General features: G+C 36.1%; 2 protein-coding genes across 18 annotated transcripts in view; one reads left to right on the top strand and one right to left on the bottom strand.

Moving 5' to 3' along the window:
- Window positions 1-5,012, top strand: part of FGF14 (fibroblast growth factor 14) — a 358,569-nt gene extending 353,557 nt beyond the window's left edge. For all 13 annotated transcript variants that reach the window (XM_032442015.2, XM_032442012.2, XM_032442013.2 and 10 more), the window contains one exon: window positions 1-5,012. This exon is cut by the window's left edge and continues 1,665 nt beyond it. The gene's annotated coding sequence lies outside the window, so the exon portion shown is untranslated.
- Window positions 5,013-5,324: 312 nt separating this feature from the next.
- ITGBL1 (integrin subunit beta like 1) overlaps window positions 5,325-16,480 on the bottom strand; it is a 121,292-nt gene continuing 110,136 nt past the window's right edge. For 3 of the 5 annotated variants that reach the window (XM_015851485.3, XM_085552866.1, XM_015851486.3), the window contains 4 exons: window positions 14,728-14,835; window positions 13,172-13,318; window positions 7,712-7,825; window positions 5,325-6,243 (listed from right to left, as the gene is read on the bottom strand). In XM_015851485.3, coding sequence (XP_015706971.2) covers window positions 6,152-6,243; window positions 7,712-7,825; window positions 13,172-13,318; window positions 14,728-14,835 — 461 coding nt within the window. In that variant the 3' untranslated portion in view covers window positions 5,325-6,151. The remainder of the gene's footprint in view (window positions 6,244-7,711; window positions 7,826-13,171; window positions 13,319-14,727; window positions 14,836-16,480) is intronic. The other 2 variants (XM_015851487.3, XM_015851488.3) reach the window with 1 other exon arrangement.

The following is a 16,480-nucleotide window of genomic DNA, read 5'->3' on the forward strand; positions in this document are numbered from 1 at the left end:
ACCACAGAAATGCCACTGATGTGTTACCTACTTAGTCACGTGCTCTCAGACACTAGGATCGTGGGCGCTGTCTGTATGTTTATGAAGGTATTTGTTTCTCAGAAAGGGCAACAAGGACCAAACTGTACCTCAGTCTGGAAAACTATGTGATAGCACTCTCTTGGCCTCTATCTATTATCTCAATATTTAGAGATTAAAAAAAAAAAAAAAAAAAAAAAAGGAAAAAAAGACAATTGTCCATTCCTTTTTTACTGCTGTATTTCTTGTATTCCATTTTATCACATCTTTGTTCTGATGTGTCCCTAACAGGAAGAGTCTAGTGGTTATTTCTGACTCCCTAGTCAGTCTTAATGAACTTTCCATGCTAGTTTTCAAATGTGGTTTATAAGCAACTTTTAGTGCATTCTTCAAGGAAGCTGCTATAAAGCTGCTAAGTTCGAGACTGTTTTGGTAGGCCAGGTTTCCTTGGTTATATATGTAATACAAGAACAGCAAGCTAACTGGGGTCTTTCCAGGAAGGGAATGTAAATAATAATAATGCAAAACTACTTTAATACTGTGATAAAAAAATGTGCACACTTCTCATCCCACCTGGTCCAGTGGGATTTGTGCATCATACCTGAGAAAACAAAACTAAAGCAACTCACATGATGTGATGCGGGCTAGCTCTGCATTAGGAGGGCCCATGGATGGCAGTACCATTAATGCTGTCCTTTCTCCTGGGTCCCTGAGGAGCAAAGACTTATGATTATTTTGAGTAGGGTAATACGACTGAAGGATACGTTCCCTTTCTTTTTTAGATTTTTTTAGGAGTTCATGAGGAGGGAATACGAGTTCATGACCACTCCATCCATTCCTTTTACTCTCACTGGTTTAAGACCCTAGGGAGAGACAGGACTGGAAAGCTGGCTGAGCTTTGCAAGGAGCCTCAGGTTCACGGCCTAATGTTACATAAGTACTGTTTCCAGTATAAACCTTTTGATGCCAGGTAATTATAATTTGCAGTTTAGGGGGCTACAATTAAGGCCAAATTTTATTTCCGTAAGCAGTTCATACATAATGAAAGTGCACCATAATATTTTTATTTTCTCTTGGTTTCTGTGGTCTAGATGCATATGTGTGTTTAATACAATGAATTGTTGTCCTAAAAATTATTTCTTTTTCTACAATCTGTTTAAACATAGAAAAGGGGTTTCTGTGCTTTGTTTCCTCCTTTTAATTTTGTCTTGTCTCGTCCATTGCATGGGAAGGGGATGGCAAGGATGAATTGCATGTAATAGGTTGAGTATATCAAAGAATTGTTCATCTGTATTACTGAATTTACATACATATATGCAAAGAGTTTGTCTGCATTGTACAGTTTGTCTTTATTATTATTTGTTGTATACACAAATTTAACATGATGAATAAAACATTTATATGAAGGCATATTGAAAAACAACAAAAAGGTTTATGTAATAAGTAGACTGTGCAAAACATGATTGCACTGGCCACAGTATGGTGAAACTTCATGTAAATATGTTGGCAAACTCAGTTCTCCCCTTTTACCATGCCAAAGAAAGTTTTAGCTCCTTTAATATAATACCTCTCTTGCTGTTCTCCAGGTTGTCACCATTTTGTTCCCTCCAAGATTAATTTTGCTGTTAAGTGAAAGCTGTTTTCAACTATCTATCTATTACTACCAACATACTGCAAAGTAAACCTGATGGAATCAATTTGTATTTACAGGTCGGGTGTTTTGTACTTACATGTCCAGATGTCTGTGAATCTGCAGCGCTCCAGATCCTTTGCACGCTTGCTTTGTATTTTGTTCATCTTCTGGGTTGTAGCTACTCTCAGAGATACTGCTTGCGCTGCAATCTAACTTCATCTCACAATTCCATAGTGGGGAGATATGTTAACACTGCTCATAGTCATCTCTTAGTATTTTTTTACATCTGTATTTCAACTAAGGTTTTAATTGGGAAAACCAGTCACACCTGTGCACTTTCAGAAATCCAGTTCAGCATAGCCCCGATCTGTTGTACTTCATACATTTTATAAATACACAGGCATTTGTGTATTTAAAATATTGCTCACACTGTAGAGCCTATAGCAAAGTGTCTGCAGCTTTTGATTGCTTTTGTAGTACACATACGCAGACGTTCCTTCTTGCGTTGATTGTATTTTTGTTTGCTCCCAATTTGTACTTTTTAATTTAGTCTTGTTTTCATAAATTTAATGTGTGTAGAGTCAGGTTGGACATTAACAAACAACCCCAAACAGAAATATAGGGCGATTCACTTCAACTTTGTTATTTACCCAGAATAACACCAAGAACTCTGGCTTTTTGTGCAGACATGGAGAAACTTTCCTCTTGGTTTAAGACCACTGTTAAGAGGTGTGAATGCAGGCAGTTTGGTCCATACATTAAAAGCGTGTCTTGCTGAACCATCTGTTTACAGATATAAATAAATTGCTCAACACCATTCAGATGGGAATGCAAGTGAAACTAGATGAAGTAAGGAGGTTTTCTTTCCTATAAGTTTCCTGTTGGATGAACTCATATTCTGTGCAATGCACTTTGAAACCCCTAATAACAGGTTTTTGTGTGTGTTGAGTTTGTTTTTGTGACTCATCCAAATCCTATTTTTAAAGATGTAGTAAAATCTTCCTTCTATTACCTGGTGACAAAAATACTCAGATTTTTTCATCCCAATTCCATTGAGCTACAAAGTAAGATGTTGTTCTGTCAGGAAACAAGGACAGTACATCAGAAATATCAGAGTGGGTATGGGATTAAATGTTCATCTGTGTGTTTCTGTATGAGCGTACGGCCAGGGGAAAAGAAAAATAAAAAAATAAAAGAATAAAAAGGGGGCCAATAATTTACTGAAGTAAAACAATCTATGGCTGTTTTACAGATGACTTTACCAATGTTATGCACAATAGGCATATACCCGCATGTCACTTGTAGAGGAGTTCTGCTCCATTTTGGATTTTGTTTTTTCTATCACAAGAAAGCAAGGCTATCATATCATTTGTTTTAAACTTCATCAACCTAACTTTTAGGAGACCCCCATCCATCAAATGTGTTTTCACCATTTACAAATGCCATTTACCACAGGCCTTGGAAGCAAGCTTTTACAGCCACATGCAAATATTCACGCGATCTGTTTCACTCCCTTGTGCCTCTTCCTGCTTTTACTGTTTAGGTACCTGGAATTCCTGTCACAGGTAATGGGTGTAACAGAATCATAACTTATTAATCTACAATTATTTTCACTTACATAGAGTAATAGCCATATTCTTTCCAACCTCATTTTCCTAGAGAGGAAACAAGTCACAGAAGAGTCTGGCTGAGAGCCCCATCTCCAGTTACCTCAGCATGAAGGGAACTGGGGGAGTGTTCAGGAAACAATATAAGAAACAGAATAAAAAGTGGAGAGGGATATATGTATTCATTATATTTTTTGTACTCTTAGAAAATATTTTAAGGTTTATAGTGATAGCACCATTTGGTTTGATAATTTACATTTTAATTAGCCACTGACGGTAGTTGTCTTAGAACATACAGATATTTTTCCATATGTAAAAAGGTGGAAAACACTTGTTGAAATTCTTTGGCTATGGAACCCAACTAGTAGCCAAAATGTAAGTCGATTCTTAAACTAAAACTAAACTAAATTAAACTGTAAAAAAAAAAGATTCATCTTACACTCCTTACATATATAAATTTTAAATGAAAGGAAACTACAAAGTAAAACACATCACAAATAGGATGTTGTAACCCTCTAAAGAATTATTTCTTTGCTTGGATACGAGTGCCTGGAATACCAACGCTGATCTACACTATGTACAAATGTGTTTGTCATACCAGAAAACAAATAAAAAACATCTGCTGAGTCTAGAGAGGAGTTTTGATTATCTAATATTTCTGTTGTTACAGTACCACATACAAATGGAAGGAAGTAAAGTACAACTTTTTGTATTTTTCACTGTTTATTCTTTGACTCAGCAGATGAACGTATTTGTGGGAAAAGCACAGACTATCATTCATGTGGGCACTATTCCTAAATACAAACCCAACAATGCATGCTGTCCAGGCACCAGGGCTGACAATTTTGTTAGAATTTAATTCTGAATATTCCGGTTTGGCTATAAACAGTTTAAAGGTTATAAGTATAAATTATAAATAATTATTTCAACATGAATTTTACTTTGAAGTTTTGCAATACTGCATCAATATACTTTTTAACTCTATCTGACATTTTGGCTACCTAAAAAAATGGTAGTTCACTACTTTGGGGTATGTGACTCGGTATTTCTGTGCATAACTCCTAAATAAGTTATGCATGGATGTTTGGTGATTACACTGCACCACCCTGAGAACATTGTTTTCACAAGCTTCAGTTTCAGAAAAGAAGAATCTAGGGTAAGGGAAAAAGATAAAGTTAAGATAAAGTTAAGATAAAGTTAGCAAGATAAAGCTACATGGGAAGGGGCAAGAATGAAAGTGATTATATAAATTCATTTTTAAAAAATACTGCATTCTGTTATGTGTTCTGTACCACTGTATTTTCCTATTTAAAAATTGTCCTTTCTAAAATAATGAAAATACCTTTTCAGTAGATAAATATATCTCGTATTTCTGAGTCATGTACCTTTTCAAAAATCAGGACCTCGGCACCTAAACCAGAATGTTGGTTTGATATTAAAAATAAATGCTTTCCAAACTTTTAAGCAATTTCTCACTGGATCATGATTTCACAAAATGTAAGCATTTTTGAAATTAAAATGTATGTATTTTTATTTTATTTTATTTTATTTTATTTTATTTGCTCTAAGGAATTAAAGGGCTGCCAAATCTACATGTATTAAAAAAAAAATAAAAAAGAAAAAAAAATAGAGACTCATATGTAAATAAGTTAGGGAAGTCCCAGTAGTTGTGCATCTTTCATAACTCAATGTGAATTTCACACTGAGCAGCATTTCACCACTGGAAAAATAAAAATAAAATTTTGTTCATACCATTGCTTTGTTCATTTTTACTGTATTAAAACTTTAAATACTTTGTTGTCTTTGTTTGAGCTTCTTTGGCTGAAACCCGGCTACTGCCCAGCATCACTGGTTTTTTCAGCCAGTTGACCTTCAGGCCTCTGACACTGAAAACAGTGAAATTCAATGAAGACCATGTGTGACAGTGCAATCAGTTCCAAACAGTGATTTCTGATAGCACATGGAGTTGTCATCCTAAAAATTATTAGTATAACAAATTTTCATTTGCTTTACTTTGAAGAGGACAGGCTACCTATACATACATAAAACAGTATGAGAAAAGTACATATGGGTGACAGAATATATATTTGGAATAGCTAATCGTACATTTATATTTTTATTAGTTTAATTCCTTATACTTCTATAGGTTAAGCATTTGACAGTACTGTAGAATGTTAAAATGGATAACCAACTTATTGACTCTTTAATCGCAGAAACTCAGAAATTATCTTGTGGATCTCCTCAAACACTTTGAGTCTTGAGCCTATGGCTGTGAGGTAATAGAACATCAGTTATACAGATTCAATTCTCAATCCTTTGACTAAAAAAAAAATAAATAATAATAATAATAATTAATACATTAATGCTTTTTCTCGGCTTGGGGCATAATCTTTTGGAAAGAAAAGAGTCAAAGTTTTTGACAAACACCATAAAATGTATCAAATGAAGTATCAGACAAATACTTAACTAGTGCTATTCTTCTACTAGGAATACTGTTGCATACTGATATGGACTGAACATATAGTGTAAAAACAAATGACTTTCACTTTTTCTAAAGATTGCTGAAGAAACAGACATAATGTGAGCAATCTCAGCCTCACTGAAGTTACCCAAAAAAAACTGTGGAGGCACCTTTTTTTTTTTTTTTTTTTTTTTTAATGATTTTAGTTTTTAGATCTTGGACTGTCCTGCTCCCAAATGATTTGGGTTTTGTTGTTGTGTTTATTTTGTTTTGCTATTCATTTCCTTAAGGAGCAGGCATTCACATGACAGTTCCAGAGTATTTACCACCATGCATACGCACACCCACACTCTGAGTACTTCCAAAATTAAATGTTCTAGCAGCCTAAAGAAAAATTAAACTAAAAGAATCCTCAGTCTCTGGTGTCCTTTGTTAAGGGTATTCTGTTCCCAGCCAGATTTCACAAGCGTTTCCATTCCATCCATCCCAGCACTCGCAGTTTCCACAGTTACAAACACCATTACCTAGAACGAAATGAATAAATGGCAATTATCATAATTGAAATGTATCACATTAAAATGTGTCCTATGGGAAGTAAAAACCATCATAAAGTAGCTGCACTGTTCCTTTATCATTCCCCTACTTTTTTTTTTCTTTTCTTTTTTTTTTTTTTTTTCAAGGAAGCATAAGAACTGTACCATTGCATTAAGAAGCCACCTCAGGCCTACATTTATGAAGAATTAATAGCTTTCTTTCATCATCAGAATTGCAAGTAGTGTAATTATGCTACTACTACTTGCACCCAGCTGTTGAAGGTCACTGTTCACACTGTACTTTAATGTACAAGAAAAAAAAAAAAAAAGAAAAAAAAAGAAAAAAAAAGAAAAAGAGAATAAATTTAACTATGATGTGGAGATAAAAAGTTACAAACAGAACAGCAATAAACATTTGAACCTAATAATCTACAAGCCTAAATTCTCAGAAGTGCCGTACAAATAAATACTATCTCAAGCTCACTATTAGGTGAGAAATAGATTTATCTTGTTTTGCAGGTAGAAACATTAAGTACTGAGACCCATGTTTTTAATTTATTTCAGTGTTTTTCATGACTCTGGGATGCTCAGCTGGAGACTTGTACATCCTGAGTTTCCAATGTGTCCTGCTTTTGGTATTAACTTTATGAAGGTCTGTGAACGACCACTGCAGCTGCAGCTCAGGCTCCTGTTGCCTCTGTACTGGCTACTTGCCCCAGAAAAGGCAACATTACTAGTGTCAGCCTGTTTGCTCTGACTCTATCTCCCCTTTCCATTCCACATCTAATACTCTCTTAGCAAAGATTTTCCAAAATTAAGACCTGTAACAGGAAGTAGTAAGCAAGTTAATTTAATGATTCCCATGTTGCTACTTGTCACTAGAGTTGTCGTGAGAGTTTGCTGGCAGCCTGCCCATGTCTATTTGCATCTGCCACCTGAGCACTTGGACAGTGTTAGGGTGACACTGCTTTAATAAGTGGCCATCACACCATAAGAAAAACTGTCAGGGATTTAAGCCATCTAGAGAGCTATATGATTGCCAGAAGATCCCTTGCCCAGCATAGCTGTATCTCTCACTAGCAGAGATCATCAGGCAAGTGAATATTTTCTGTTATTTAAATATATTGCTCACAGAACAAATCTAAAACTTGAAGAAGTCTAGTGATGGCAGTGCTTCCACTATACATTCTTTGGCAAAGAGGAGTAAATTGCGATCTACTACAATGAAAATAGTTGATGGATTTCATATCTGGCTTGCTTACTTAAATTTGTATTCAGACTTTCTGCTGTTGATTTGAAACCTTAAGTTGATTATCACACTGCATAAAGAAACAATTTGAATAACCAGAAAATGCAGTTCCTCCATAAGTGGAGAAAGAAGAAGATGGGCTTTGTCTAACATAATTCTCATCAGCACAGCTTGTTTCTTAGAGCAATTAAGAGTTAGCCTGTACTGCACCTGTGCAAATGAGACCATCATGTTTGTCGCAGTCTCTGTCATCACATTCACAAAAATCACCTGAAATGTACCATTCCTGTGGTGAACAGATGCACTTTCCACAGTGGCAGGACCCTGAAATCACAAAGATTATTACTTATAGTCCAAGAGCATTGGCACTTTCAAGATAGAAAATAACATCTCCAGACATACGTGCACACACGCGGACACATGCACAAAATTACTGCCTGAGGAACTACTGTATGAAAGAAAATAATCAAGCTAAAAGCTTTTTGAGTAAAAGGATTCTTTCAAAGTAACCATGAGAATGGCAAAACGTTCCTGCTAATGCTTTGATTCTGCCATTTCACTTAATCAGGACTCACACTTTGAAGCTTTCTTTTGGTTTCAGACCTACAATCAGAACCACTTTTCACATAAAAACTGTTCTTTTTATATATATATATATATATTTTTTTTTTCTGGAAAAGCTCAAATTGCCCATGACCCACTGTTACTCCTCATCCAATGTCCAGTCCTTATGGACATCATTTGAACACCCAAAATCTTCATCACTACAAATTAAGATGCAGCACCTGCCATGGAATTACTAAATTTTTGCTCTATGCCAGAAAGCATTTGTGCACATAACTGTGGTTCAGCAGTTTGCTCAGTCTGGCAGGGTATGCTGAGGCCCATGTTGGGTTAAGCTGCTGACCTCCTCCTTGGGGTTATAGAATTGTAGAATCATAGAATCTCTAAAGTTGGAAAAGACCACTATGATCATCTTGTTCAGCTGTCAACCCATTCCCACTATGCCCACTAACTACATCACTCAGTGCTGCATCTAAATGTTTCCTGAACACCTTCAGGGACAGTAAGTCCCTGGTCAGCCTGTGCCACTGACTGACCATTCTTTTTGTGAAGAAGTTTTTTCCTAATATCCAAGCTGAAAAGACCACACTCTACAGATGTTGGGGTTGAATCCAGAGCTCCTGCATATCAGATAACACCTCCACAGTGAAAGGAAGGACTCTTCAGTGACATCTGGGTTACACCACCATAAGCCCACCTGGAAGTGGGGTGGAACCAGAAACTTCCCTTTAAGGAAGATCTCAGAGTCACCCCAATTGTCAAGAGGAGATTCATGGCTCTGAATCCTGAAAAAGGACAATAGCCACCAGATAAATGTGTATTGGGAAGCCTGTAGTTTGAGAAGGGTCTGTGGTAGTTTTTCTGCTACTAAGAAATTCCACTGGAATTCTGCAACTAGAAATTCCACCTGGCCAATACAACACTCGGCTGAATTAAGCTGGGTTTTATGGAGCCGGACTTCAGCTGCTTGAATCTCCTTTTCTACAAAGAGTTCAGACACTTAACTGACAAGATGAGGAATTCAGTAGCTGCAGAGGGAAAATCCTTTGTGGAGATAGAAAGTAATTACAGGAAGTTGCAGCACAAAGCAAATTGAAAATAAACAAAACAAAACAAAAAATCTACACTTACACCTTATAATTATAGAAGGCTGTGTTTAAAGTTACCAAAGCTGCTGACATTTAACAGAACATGCGTATAAATGAGTTAGATGCTGTTGAGAATTGCTCCTTCCTGCAATATTTTCAACACAATTATAGTACAAAGGTACCAATTTCTTCAATGTATTATTAAAAAAAAATAATAAAAAAAATCAGAGAGGGAAGCTTGATTCTGTTAGTATATAAAAAACAGAACTCATGGATTTATTAGAAGGATCTGGGCTGTCTTTTCATTTGCTTTCACTGACTCCTGAATAAAAACCATGGCAAAAAATCAAGTATAAACTATTTTTCCTTAAATGTGAATCTGTTAATGCCAACCAATTTCCCTCATCTTTTTCCATTGTCACTGAAGGTTCTCTGATTTCTGAACCTTAATTCTTTAAAACTACAGAGCAAATAATTTTATTTTATTTTTTATTTTTTTTCCATTTAAAACTATAATTAATTTATATGGTTTATCGGAAAAAATAAATAAATAAATGTCTAATTTTAGAGAAATGCTGTTTTAACTTTCAACATCCAGGAAGGACTAATGATTGGAACATTTGGGAATGGGAGTATTTGGTTAAGCATCTACTTTTTCTGTGAGTTCAGTGTGCATTGCCTACTGTGCCACTGACATGAAAAAGACTGGCATTTCCTTCAAGAATAAAACTTGTCATTACACAAATAGGCAATGGAGAATTGTATACATGTTGCCTGGTTGCTCTATAGGAGCTACCCTAAGGTATACTTGAGTGTCATTTAATCCAGATGTCTATGCTTATTAAAGTTAGAAGGTACAAACAGCTGAAAATCATACTGAACAGTATGGGAATTGTAGTGAAATTAAAATAGTTAATAAAACCATGGCACTGTTAGAAACCTGAAGTGACTCTGCATAAGCAGTCACTGATGCTGTTCCTGATGAATGTCCACAATGTGCAGAAGACACAGCAAATTTAATGCCAAGTCAAGCAAGGAAGATCAGGCTCCATAATGTAAAATTTGTTAGGGAGAATGAATGTATCAAGTCTTTTCCCTAAACAGAGCATGCTGCTCTGGGAGCCTCCTCAGTTTAATTAAAACGAATCTAATGAGTTGCAGGGTGTTTCCTGGGATCACAGCCAGATCCTCTCAGATGGGATTTGGCTCATTACCTCACCCGCATCCTGCACCACCACAGTAGCCATCTGCAGCCCTGCATTTACTGCCAGGGAGGCAGCAGCATGGTGGGTGTTGCTGTTTTCCTTGGGAAGAGCTTTTGCTACAGGTGGCATAGTCAGTGAGCCAAGATTTTCAAAGCAGCCAAGGAATGTGGACATTCAACTCTGCTTATATTAACAGAGTTTAATTTTCGAAAGTTTTCAGCACTTATCTACTAAAAAACAGGACTCCTTAGACTATAAAATGCAACATACTGAAGTTCAAGCTTCCTCCAGCAAAATAACCAGGGTTTGAAATAACAAACCCTGAAAGAACTCATTAGTGCATGGTTCTACATTCTCTCTTTGGCCAGTTTTGGTTACTTATTTCTTAAGGCTTGAAAATGAGGGAACAATTTCTCATTTTTGGCCTCTAGACATAACTGGTCACACTAGCTATGAACATTTCAAAGTATGTATACTCAGTAAGACCTGGTTTCCAGGTTTCCAGGCACATTTTTAAATATCAAGAATAGATTTGCCTGAATACTAATAAGGTAATAATAATAAGAGCACATAATCAAAAGTTTTGAGAAATTTATCTCTCTTTGCCTATGATCCCCTTCCCACTTAGAGATGCAAGAGATAGCAGCCTCCTTCACAACTTCATTCTAGTGGATGTGGAAGTGCTGTCTGCTTTATCTCACCTCATCCAGTACACTAAAATACAAGGTTTAGGATCCTACACAGGGATCCCTCCCTTGAGGGAGCATCTCACAATGCTCGGTTAGGTAAATTTTATCAGTACTCCAAGTCACTAAAACCTCTCCTGTCTTTCACAACAAACACGAGCACCATCTCTAAGGGAAACAGATCATTCCCCAAGTCATAGAATAAAATCAGAGAATCACAGAACGGTTTGGGTTGGAAGGGACCTCTATAGTCATATAGTTCCAACCCCTCTGTTATAGGGATGGACATCTCCCTCTAGACCAGGTTGCTCAAAGCCCCATCCAGCCTGGCCTTGAATGCTCTCAGTGAGTGAGCATCCACAGCCTCTCTGGGAAACCTGTTCCAGTGTTTTACCACTCTCAAGTAAAGAATTTCTTCCTAAAATCTCATCTATATCTACCCCCTTCCAGTTTAAAATCATTTCCCCTAATCCTGTTGTTACATGTCCTTCTAAAAAGTTCCTCCTCAACTTTCCTAAAAGCTCCCTTCAGCTTCTGGAAGGCTGCTATGAGGCGCCCTGGAGCCTTCTCTTCTCCTGGCTGAAGAGCTCCAGTTCTCTCAGCTTGTCCTCATAGGGGAGGTGCTCCAGCCCTCTGATCATCTTCGTGGCCCTCCTCTGAACCTGCTCCAACAGCTTGATGTCCTTCTGTTGGGGTCCCAGAGCAGGATGCAGTACAGCAGTTGGGGTCTCATGAGAGCAGAGTAAAGGGGCACACAGTGAGTGCTCATGTGAGACTTTCATCAACCAACAAGGTGGCAGATAATGCAACTATTTTAAAATTCAAGGTCATTTTTAATTTCAACCTCTACTTAGAATTCAATGTTGTGTATTTTATTGATTTTAAGCATGTTTGCTCATCTTCATGGTTTGTATAAAGAATCACAGGGAGACCATGGCTATGAGGAGCAAATTAGCTTCTGTATTAATATGTGCATTATTTCAGTCCTCCAGAAACTCAATATTCTCTTTCAGGTACCCTAATTTAAAGACAGATAGATAGTTATATTCTCCAGAATCAACAGAGAAACACCACAACTTTCTCCTTTTCCATGACTTTGCACCAACTCTATTAATAAATAAATAAAATAAAATTGTACTATGGGAAGGAATTTGGACAAGCCATAAACAGGTTGAAGAAGGTCAAACTAAAAACTCCACATGCATACGCACATAAAAATTACCAGAAAGGGCAATTTAAATTCTGCCTGATATAGAAGGTTCTTACCTGTTTTCTCCATTTAACAGGTAAGATGATCACTGTCTGTGCAGTGACTGCATGGACAGAGAAGATGGCACATCAACCTCTGAGTGGGGGCATTCCAGCCTACAGCTAATCTCACCACCCATTTACCATCTCTTCCCGTTTAGCTATACTACACCAAAAAAGACAGCTTGCACTACAGGGGAGCAAAGAAACCCTCCTTCCAGTAATGCAGTCAGCCATCCTGAAAGACTGCAAGGTAAGAACCTCAGAGAACAATTTGGGTTAATTATCAAGATTTTTAAAATTTTATTTCTCCCTCTGGCAATTTTTTATAGCTGGGCTGAAGCTGACATATCCACCTTAATAAAAGTTAGGAAATAATGTGTTGGATTCTGCCATGGGGACTACCAATATCTACCTTTCATTTGCTGTTGCACTGGCAGAGGGAAGTTAAACATTCCAAATGTTGCTGCTAAGCTCTGTCCTCAACTTATTGTTGCTTGAGATATTACATTTGCCATCTTGCCCACTGCTGTGTTACTGCAGGTATCATCATCTCCCTCAGACTAGATGGAGCACTAACGTTTGGTTTATAACAAACAGCTGCTTAATGCAAAGCATCAGATAAACAGATGAAGGAAATTATAAGCTATTAACAAATTGCATAGAACATTAATGCCATTAAGCATGTATGGCTGCAGTGGGTGTTTGACAAAATGGATGTAAGTGCATTATGGAGCCAAATGTAAATTCTTTTAATAACAGGTGCATTTGAAAGAGTTACTAAACAACAGCCCAATTTCATGTGCATTAGACTGCCAGAACCTGACCATTTCTTCTGGAAGGGCACTGCTGTGGAGTAGATAAGCTGTCAGACCTTACCCTTCCCTGAGCATAATACACCATCTGCAGACTCGCAGAGACTTCTGCTCTCCTCTTCTGTCATGTTGCACTTCCTGAAATACTGGCACAACTTTCCAAACCACCCTTCCTGGCAAACACAGAGGCCGCATGAACAGATGCCGTGGCCTGTAACGACATCAAGGTAGGTTATTAGCAAAACAAGCAGAAAACTGTGACTGTGGTCATAGTTGAGATCACCTCCAGATCTCTGCAGTGCAAAGGGCTTGCTATGGAGAAGGAAAATGAAACAGGAAAAGTTAAGAAGGAAGCAGGAAGAGGAAAAAGTGTCAACAAGTACAGACAAGAATACAGAAATGGAAAATGGGAAAAAGAAATAAGAAAAATATCCTAGCCAGTACTTCACTTTTTGTTACAGAATTGTTATTCTTCAGGGAAATAATAAAATAAAATAAAATAAAATAAAATAAAATAAAATAAAATAAAATAAAATAAAATAAAATAAAATAACATGAATCTTTAGCTAGATAATTAGTTTTATGGGCTTAAGAAACGGGTGGAAATGAGGGAACTGAGATAATTTGGGTGCTAGGAAGTTGGGAGCAAGTTGTAGGAGTATCTGGCAAAGCACTGAACTGTAGGATGCCGAGAATAAAACCAGCAATTTTACTTTTCTGATTTGTGTACATCTTGTGAAATAACATGACTTGACATTCCAAACTTAGAGACAGCACTGCCAGCAGCCCAAAGGAGAGACAAATCATGTAGTTTGCTCTAAGTGCTGATACCCCAATACTTGGGTATTAGAAAATACTGGAAGCTCCAAAGTCTTGGAGCTGTCCATATTCATAGACATCTAAGTGTTCAGAAGTATTTTTTGAAGCTCAGATCATGTACTGATTGTCCTTAATTCTCTTGGATTTATTCTCTACACAAACATTAATTTTCAGTAACAAAGAACACAACTTTATTAACAGTTTTGCAAGTGAGCTTCACCAATTACAAATTTACATGAATCAATTTAATATATATCAAAAATTATGGATTCAACTAGAAATAGGTGAAGTGTAATGCTACCATAGATTCTTTGTCTTGTCTGGAAAACACGGTGATACCACAAATCAAAACAAAAGTGGAGGAAAACAGCTGGGTATGATGTCCCATATGCAGCTCCCAGTTAGATGTCAATACATTGTCTACATAACCTTACTATGGATGAGCTTCTCAGAGTATGTTTATCTGCCTTATCTATTTTTTTCTTAGCAAAATACAGCTTAGATTTAAGATATATCAGCTACTGATAAGCAAGATGCTCAACATGATTTAGGTGTCAGAAAATTAGTTGTAGAGTTATAAATACTTTTACTCATTTTAGCAAAGAAAAGTAAGAAATCTATGCTGATTTCACCAGGGAAGCATTTTTGCTTCATTTTTCTTTTGTAATCATTATGATTTAAAAAATGCAGAGAATGATCATGCTTTTAAAGCCTTCATGTAAGTCAAATAAAAAGGTAACAAATAAGCATCTATTTATGGGAAACAAAGTTAAAAAACTCCTACATAAAATTTTGACATACACTGTCTTGCATTGGTCATCCCAGTCCTTCTTCTGGAGCCAACTGGAACTGGCTGTGTACAACATGGAGCAGCTTCTTGTCTCACAGAAACCATCCTTGCAGCCCCCACTGCTTAAACACAATACAACCATATAAAATCCCAGAGCATAAAGGACTACTCTGTTTTTTGTCTGAGGAATCTATTTTACCAAAATAGCATTTACTATACTGTGAGTTGAAATGAGGAAAGAGCCTGTGAAAACCTGTTTTATTTAGATTAGTTATTTATATCCTATTTGCAGATGCTCTTTGCATTTGTTTGAAGATGTTCGAACAAGCCAACCTAACAGAAGGACCAAAACATTATAAACATTGCTTCTCAGTTGAAAGTAATACTCAAGTTACTTTAAGCATCACAGTTTCATTCCAGTGAATCTCAGACTCTCAAAATTATGAGCAGCAACAGCAACAAAAAGCATGGAAGTTTTTAGTTCCAAAGATAATTTCCTTCAAGGAGGTGTTTAAAAATCATGAATATAACAAAAGGGAAAAGAAAAATCTCTAAATGAAGATGTAGAGTTCAATGTGGTACTGAATTGGCTAAAGTAATGAAATACCAATTTAACTGTTAGGAATAAACAAATCTACTGGAAAGTGTTGGCCTGTTATCAGATTTAAAATTCAGATTTAAAATGAAACAGTTAAAATCACAAATTGCTTACTGTAATGTATCTTTGCTCATAAAAATAAGTGTTCATGTTCATTTAAATACATGACTGAATACTTCAAATGCTTATCTTCAGCAGACAAAAGAAGCAAAATGCTGTCATGGGGGGACAAAGGAAAGATTATATTAAATATTCTATTACTTTGTTTAAAATTATCCACAATTGTTGTCAGTGTTCCCAAAAACCTACATGATATTTTTCTAATACAAAAGGCACCACTATGTTTGGATTTTAGTATGATGAAAACAGTAAATTATTTCAGAGGAAGATCTTTCTTATTTATGGACTAACCAATTACGTCTTATTATGTTCAAAAACAGCAAATTGAGAACAGCCTTGAAGAAAATCTGACATGTCAAGAGAACAAATTTCTCACACTAACAAGTAATAGTAGAGAGGTTTTTCTAGTTACGAATGAGAAAGATGTACAGCCAAAGCAACCCACATAAATGAGAAATTTAGATCTGAATAAAACTGACATAAGAGAGAAATGAGACATGAGAAACCAGAAAATAAAAAGTAGATGAAAAATAAATTTTAAATGTATATTATGAAAATGAAAAGTCTCAGCATAACACAGGATCCCTAGTTTAGAACAAAATATCAAATGAGACAAATATTTCTCTCTATATTTAAGGATAAACAGGATTTTTGCTTTATTACCCAAGAACAGTAAAGTACTTTCTATTATTTATTAACATAAAAAAATATTAAAAATCTGGAAGAAATATTTCTAAATGAGCAGGCTTGATTAACCTTCCCAAATATACTAAAACAATTGGTTAGAAAAAAAAAATAATAGTATATTTATTTTTTTTTTAAATATTGAAATACAGGAGAATGCCAACTATGAAAAATGAAGTCAGAGAAACCAAGAAGAAACCGAAAGCTTGTTTTCTATTATGTTTCCATTATATGTGTTTTATATGTTTTTGGTGTTGTCCAAGTCTAATAAAGGTGGACTGTGGCTCCAGCTTGAAGTATGCAACAGACAGGGAACTCAACTGAAATTTCCATGAAAAGGACTAATGCAATCTTCATATGCA

The sequence above is a fragment of the Coturnix japonica genome, chromosome 1, assembly GCF_054131305.1.
Source record: "Coturnix japonica strain WE chromosome 1, WE-NBRP24, whole genome shotgun sequence".
Classification (NCBI taxonomy): domain Eukaryota; kingdom Metazoa; phylum Chordata; class Aves; order Galliformes; family Phasianidae; genus Coturnix; species Coturnix japonica.